The 7,560-nt window shown below is 48.3% G+C and overlaps 1 protein-coding gene across 1 annotated transcript; it reads left to right on the top strand.

Annotated features, from left to right (window-relative positions):
• Nucleotides 1–875: 875 nt before the first annotated feature.
• CXCL14 (C-X-C motif chemokine ligand 14) lies at nt 876–5,589 on the top strand (the record flags this gene model as incomplete). The annotated part of the gene is made up of 3 exons (XM_080627119.1): nt 876–939; nt 1,764–1,869; nt 5,475–5,589. 3 exons carry the CDS (start codon nt 876–878, stop codon nt 5,587–5,589), a joined length of 285 nt encoding a protein of 94 aa, XP_080483245.1.
• Nucleotides 5,590–7,560: the final 1,971 nt, after the last annotated feature.

Genomic DNA, 7,560 nt, shown 5'->3' with positions numbered 1-7,560 from the left:
CAGGCTCTGCAAGGGAGATGGAACATATATTTACACCCATGAAGTTCCCGCGTGTTGCTACCCTTTTCTTCATGGAGCAGAGTGTTGTTGGAGTGTTCATTAAAACAACCCTAAGCTGATCTTATTTTCCAAAATATTCCACATCCTGAACCCACCTAACAACGTTCTTAGCAATATTTTCCCCTCATTTAATTCACTGAGCTTTGTTTTAGGTTTAGAAACCTGTTACAGATAAAGCAATTCATTAATATTAATAAATTCATATCGAAGTCAATAGGCAACACTGCTTCCCAGCTGAGATTTCTCCAAATCCCATTTCCGAGGAGCACAGGAGTTTATGCGGAGCGCGGGCTTCCCTGGAGCGGGTTTTTTCCCACTCTACCAGCTCCATTCATACAAGCACCCCCCCGCCCCCCCGCAAACCTCCCCCCTCTGAGGAACGCCTCAGCTGGGCAGGGGCAGCGGCAGCCGCCCCATCGCTGCGCTCCCACCCCCGGGATGCTCGGGGCGGGGGGTTCCCCCCGAGGGGCAGGAGCGGCGGCGGGTGTCGGTCCCGTCCCCCCTCCCCGCCGGGGCTGAGGAAGCGGAGGGAGCCGTGGAGTTGCTCTGCATATTAATGAGCCGGGAGCAAGGGCAGCGGGAGCTGTTTTAAAAGAGGACAAGGGGAGGCAAGCGGCAGAGCGCAGGCAGCGCGCAGGCAGAGCGCAGGCAGCGCGCAAAGCGCCAGGGCAGCACCAGCACCGCCGGGAGCCGCTCTCTGCTGTCTCCTCCCTGGTGAATTCCAGCCCCAGGGACGGAGGAATCGGGAGGACGAACGCGGAGCCAACAAACGCAGGAGAACCCCCGGCGTCTCTTTAGGTACCTGCTGCCGCACCATGAAGCTCCTGACAGCAGCGCTGCTTCTGCTGTTCATCGCGATGTGCTTGGCCAGCGCGGAAGGTAAATTGGTTCATTCTCCTTTCTCCCGTGTAAACCTCTTTTCTAGTAATTTGTATTTTCATCTTGAGAGCCCTGGGTTGGATTAAGCTGCGCCCCGCAGGTTGGGAAGGAGTGATGCATTGAATCCGCGCATAAGGTAGCTGCGAGGTGGAAGGAGAGGTAAAATAAATCCAACAAAGTTGTGTCTCCAGTGCAAGGCAAACAGCTCTGCTCCCGGTGCTATGCCAAGATCCCTGTTATTTAGGGATATAGCTCAAATGCTTCCTTTGAAAGAGAGGGTGGTTTTCACAGGGTAAATAGAGCAGAGCTGGATTTGATGGGGTAGCACGAATTGCACCGAGTGCCAGGTTGTATTTTCTGCTGTGCACAAAGATGATGGTTAAAAAAAATCTCAGCTTTTGTCTGGCTGTGAAAACATCACGGCATCCGCGTGAAGAGAACTGACTGAAAGTCCTGCAAAGTCCGGGAGAGATGTGAGTGAATGAGAAAGTTGCCCAGACATGCATTTCACTGTTTAAAGTGAGTTCTGACTCTTTCATTTCCTTTTGTTACATACAATTACATTAAATCTCAGCAGGTGCACTTCAGAACCTCTCACCTTTACAAAGCCGCAGACCTTAAACGGTATTTCCCAGGGAGTCACTACCTTTTCCTGGGATAGAGCAAAGAAAATAATTACACTTCTTATGCTCAACTGCATTACAAAATCTAGCTTTTCCCACCAGGGCTTGAAAGCCCAAAGAGAAGTTTGGATGAGCGCAGGGAAGGGACGCTTGGTATGCGGGAGGCTTTGCAAACACATGAGAAAATGCTTTCTCTTGTAGGCGTGAAGTGCAAATGTTCAAGGAAAGGTCCTAAAATAAGATTCTCTAACGTAAGGAAGCTGGAAATAAAACCAAGGTACCCGTTCTGCGTGGAAGAGATGATTATGTAAGTTTTCCTTCATTTACTGCTTTCTCTTTCCCTGGCAGCTGAATTGCTTTACCTTATACTGCATGTTCCTTCTTTGTTCTTCGTTTTCCTCATGCCCTGGCATGCTAATTTCTAGGAATAGTCATTTGCTGAATCAGATGCAATAAATTATGCAATTCTGACCAAAAATCCCAGCTATCATTTGGCACAATATTCTTTTTGCTCAACAAAATACGTATGGAACCGAAGCAATAAAAGGATAATCCTTAGTTCGGCTGAAAATAAGGATAAAATCCTACTCCACGCTGCCTGGTGTAAACCCCAGAACTATCTATTCAGGTTTTTCTGGGCATGCAGAATAAGAGCAGAAGCAGAGTTTGATCCATAGTGGTTTCTGCAAGGAAAAAGTTATCCCAAGCAGAGGCAGATTTTTGCCTGTGCTGGTCCAAAACTACCCCTTGCATTCCATGGGATTACCAAGCATAAGAAAACACTTTTCTCCCCATCTCACCCTAAGCTGTGACCGTTGCTGCCTTGAGATCCAAAAAGTGATGTAGGGACCAACCAAACCAAGGCAGGCACAGGGATGTCTGACATCTGATGGCTGGCTCAAAGGAAAGGCTTCTAGACTTTGAATATGGGTAGTTTGTGGACTTTTTCTGTCCAGTTTTGGATGTATCTTAAGATTTTCCCAACAAAGCACCCTCCAACCAGAACATGGGGCTGGATAAGGACCAGAAGGTGAGATTCTGAGCGGACTGCACGGGGTCCCTCTGCCACCTAAAAGGGGGAAAAAGGGTCCCAACAGCAGCCACAGCCCCAGAGCACCAAGGACTGAGTTACTGCAGTGTTTGTGCTCCCCTACTGAACATTTGCCATCCGCTTAACCTTAGAAAGGTGCTTTAACAGTGAGTCCTGTCCTGCCATGCACCACCTCCGGCACTCTGTAATGCCCTCAGGGCTAAATCCTGCCAATCTGACTGGCACAAACAAGGAGATACCACAGGAGGCTGATCCTGCCTGTGCAGAAATGCCTCGCCAGGCTCAGCGGAGGGTCTATGGAGGAGGAACGGAGAGCCAAGCTTCCTTATGCTTCCTCCACGTTTACATGAGCATCTCTGTAAGCAATGCTCAGCTCAGGGAGAGCCACCTCTTTGAAGCCCAAATAAGCTGATGGTGACCTGAACAGAAACACTTGCAGAATGTCACTGCCTAAATCAGCTCCTCTCAGCTTTACTTTGACCTTTCAACAGTAGAATTGTGGTGTAGAGAAGCAGTAACTCTCCACATCCCACTCTAAGCATATGCCCGAAAGCAGCTGGTGGCTTTGGGGTATAAAATAAACCTCATTAACGCAACATTTCCCTTCCAACGTGAAAGTCGGGAAAGCCGGAATGCTGTGCAGAGCAGTTGCTTTCCCAGCTGGATAGTTATGCAGATACCAAGCAATGCTATTCAAGCCTGGAGGGTTGCCCTGGGTTTTCGCTGCAGGGACAGAGCTGTCCCATCACTGCTGCTGCCTGCAGGGCAGGGAGGGTGAACCCACTGCTGTCACTGCCCTTACAGCTCCCCTAATGCAGTCTGAAGTCAGCATTGAGAACAAACTGAAACTAATATTCCAAGAACAAATTGATCCAGGAATCTCGACAAGGCAGAGAGGAGCTAAATTCCTGCAACTGAGTTTTTGTTGCTGCACTGACCATCTAAAATGAGGTGTTGAAGCTGGGTCCCCTCCTGCTCTCCTCAAAAACTCTCATACCTTTGTGTATAGCAGAAACATGACATAAATTATGTTTGGCAAAGTAGTAGGTATAGGGGCACAGTTTAGGAAGCCTACAGATGAAATACATGGGAGCATGAGGTGCTGGAGGTCATAGGCTGATCCAGGATGCTCATCGCGGCTCTGAAGACATGGCTGTACTCAGGAGGATTCAGTCCCTTCTCCATCCCTCTCAACCTCTTCTTGCAGCCCATTGAGGCATCTCCTCACTCAGGCATCCGCTGCCACAGTGCTCAGGCATGTTCCCTTACATCTGCTGGACCAGCATCCCCAGGAGCAGGGCCAGGTCAGCTTAGGATGCCCAAAAATGCAGCCATCCATCCACAGCATCAGGGACTGGTGCAGAAACCACACAGGAACAGCAGATCATGGAGCTGCCTTGGTAATGTCTCCTTTGCTGTCCAACCACCAGCATCAAGGCTGAAAACCTACATGTGATGTCAAAGCAACGCATTTCAGCCCGAGACATGACCCAGTTCACCAGAGAAACAAACCATGCACCTTCTCAGACTGCAGGTTCTAGTAAACCCAGCATGGTCCTTCAACTGCTTCAGTGCCAGTGCAGAGCTTGCTGCTTTTTGGAGGTGCTCCTGCTCCTCTCCTCCTGCAAATCAGCTTGTCCATCCCTTGGAAATACCCTCTGTGATCTGTCAGAAGATAAGCCCAAGCCAAGGTCTGGCATCAGGCAGAGCAGCCGAGAACATGGCTGCTGGATGGAGAAACTGCACCAACCTCAAGTCCCTTAAAACTTGCATGCCATGGATTCCACTCCCACTCAAAGCTGCAGGAAAACTCCTCTTCTTACATGTATACTGGTCTCCAGAAGCTGAGAACACCCTTAGAATAGAGACAGTCCACAGATTTTAGCAGTAATCCTTCCCTTTCCGACATCTGCAGCCACAGAGGCTCTTGGAAGTCTCCCACTGCCTTCCTATGCATTGGAGAAAGGGCCACATCCTCCCAGAAAACAACCTGAAAACTACATCTTATCTTTTTGTGTCTTTAGCTGACACCTGGTAGAGGTGGAGCAGAAAGGGGAGCAGGGAAGAAGGTTAACTTAATGGAATGAACTGTCTGAACACCCTGTATAACCTTGAAATGGTGATGAGACCTTGAAGTAAACTCATGCAGGCAACAAAGAAAGCTGGTCTGGGGCACACAGGCACTCTGCTATGTGCAAGTACTTAAATACCACGGACTTAACAAAAGGAAGAAGTAATCAATGAAGCGGGTGTGATCTTTCCTTTTGATGCAGGATTGTTGGGCTTAAAGGAATCATATCTTCATGCAAAGACCATGTGGTTGTCTGAATGAGCCCTAATGAAATCAGCTATTAAGTTCAAAAGACAATATCTAACAGACAGAGCAAACCAACTGATTAAAAACGGTGCATAGGTCTTCATCTGGTACAACCAAGTATAACGGTGGACAATACTGCACTGCTCTGATGGCAGCTGAAGATCTGCTCTGGTGTTATTACAATGAACTCAAATATCTGCTATAAAACACAGAGCATTAAAACCTTTCCACTGCCCGCCTGGGTGAGAGTGCCCTGACCAATTTGGGCATTTACCTGGAGTGGGAGAAGAGGGCCAGCATTCCCATGTTCTTCCCTGTGAGAGTGCTGAGGCGCTGGCACAGGGTGCCCAGAGAAGCTGTGGCTGCCCCATCCCTGGCAGTGTTCAAGGCCAGGTTGGACACAGGGGCTTGGAGCAAGCTGCTCCAGTGGAAGGTGTCCCTGCCTGTGGCAGGGGTTGGAACTGGAGGAGCTTTGAGGTCCCTTCCAACCCAAACCATTCCATGATGCTATGACCCCAGTAACCTGTGCTATCTTGCATTGCAGCGTGACTCTGTGGACACGGGTGAGAGGCGAGCAGCAGCACTGCCTAAACCCCAAACGCCAAAACACAGTGAGACTGCTCAAGTGGTACAGAGTTTGGAAAGAGAAAGGCAGGTAAGTACCGATGTCCTGAATGGGTGAAGGGAAAAACTTGGGAACAACTTGGGCAATCAGCAGCATTCAGACAGAGAGGCCAGGAAAATGCACACACTGCAAATGCTCTATCATGCAAAGGATGTATTTCATTACCAAAATCACAGTTAGAAATTAACATTCTTGACATTATTTCTTCCCTGCCACATGCAGCCTCACTTCTATTTTAGGATTAGGCTGTTCCAACCATTAAAAGTAATTATTTTCTGTTAAACTATTCATCAGCAGCTATTCTCAGTTATTTACATACACTCATCTCCCTTCTACAGGTAAAAAGCTAAATTACTTTCACATGGCACAAGGAATGCAGGCAGCAGAGCTGAGAACAGAGCTCCCTGTCTCACACTCTAATCACACCACCTCAAAATCTTCACTATCCCATGATGCAGATATTTGCCAAGTTTAACTGGTGCATCATTCCCAGAAAAACAGTAACTTGCTAGTACAGATCTCTGCCACCTTCTCCCTTGCAAGAAGGATTTGGTTTTTATTGCAAGGCATCAGTCACAGACAGAAGAAAAAGCAAGAAAAGTGAATTCCTGATGGTTGATGGCCAGTGGTGAGGTCCCTATCTGCAATAAAGGGGAGCTGCCCAAATCCTACCACCTCTGCAGCCATGGCCATAAAGAGCAGTCCAGTCCCACCAAACCCAGATCCTCCTCAGCTGATGGGGAATTTGCTCCCTAAAACTGAGCTCAAATAGGGCCAGCAAGCCCCATACCTCAGCAAGTCCAAGGGTGCCAGTGACTCCAGCAGAGCCATGTAGTGCTTGGTGGCTCGGATGATACCACAGTGGGTGCTGAGCCCCCAGCCAGTTTTCCTGACTCCCTGCCAGCTCCCTGCAGCTGCTTCCCAAGCAGAGCACGTGGAGCAGCCCTGGCTATTGCACAACCACCTATTTGCACTCTTCCTTTGGTAGTGGTTTGTTTTTCTCACGAGGCTGTCACTAAGATGACGCAGGATGCTCAGCCCCAGGCTTGTGCATTCAGCAAATGCACAGGGCTCCCTGAGCAGATCAAGGGGAGGGATGCCCTGTGCGAGGCTGAGGACCAGGGCTCCTGGCTGCAGAGAACAGCACTGCCCATGCTCTCTTCCACAGCCCAAAATAAGGGTCAGCTCAAGGCTTCCTGGGCAAGCAGGGCAGCCAAACTGCAGCTGAAGCAGCATCACGTGAGTATTTCCAACAGAAAGAGCCCGAGCTAAATCAAGTGCTCATAATAAATAAGCAATCTTTCAGTGTCTGCAATACCAATCCCACCACATTGCTCCTCAGGAAAAGCCAGGGCTCAGCATGCAGATTTCATTCTCTTCCACAAAACAGTGCTGCCCTAAGTATTTCCCATGCCATGCTTTCACCCGAAGAGCCTGCATAGGTAGGGTTTACCAGTAGATAAGCCTGTCAAGTGGTCTTCTCAGCAGATAAGTTAGAAAACCAACATCGAGTCTAATATTCTTCCAAACATAACAGGTATTGTGAATTTATTATTTACATACAACTCATCATAAACTTCAATATTTTCATAGGAGACTGAGATTTCCAGCATCCTTCCAAATGCTTCATGGATAGCAATCACTGCTGCAGTCAATAACTCACTTTCCAATCTACTTAAGCAAAGGCTTAAAGTCTGAGGTTTTGCTGTTTGTGGCTTTTTCATTATTATTATTAATGAGTTGGAAGGGATTTGTTTCATTCCTATTTTAAACACCTGGTTCTTGGCTTTCCCTCTGTTTAGGGTTTATGAAGAATAGGAGGAAGCAGCATGAGGAACGGAGCAGACTCCCTCGGCTGGCATAGGACTGGGCTCTGCAGAAGATGATTTCTCTCTCACAGGCACAAGACACAAATCCTATATTATTATAAAGCACTTTTTACCAAGGGTCAGTTTTTACATTTTATAGCCACGTGCAAAAGGCTCCCAGATTCCACATGCATCTG

The sequence above is a fragment of the Psittacula echo genome (assembly GCF_963264785.1).
Source record: "Psittacula echo genome assembly, chromosome: 11".
Classification (NCBI taxonomy): Eukaryota; Metazoa; Chordata; class Aves; order Psittaciformes; family Psittacidae; genus Psittacula; species Psittacula echo.
The sequence above is the reverse complement of the archived record's forward strand: the minus strand, read 5'-3'. Positions and strand labels throughout refer to the sequence as shown.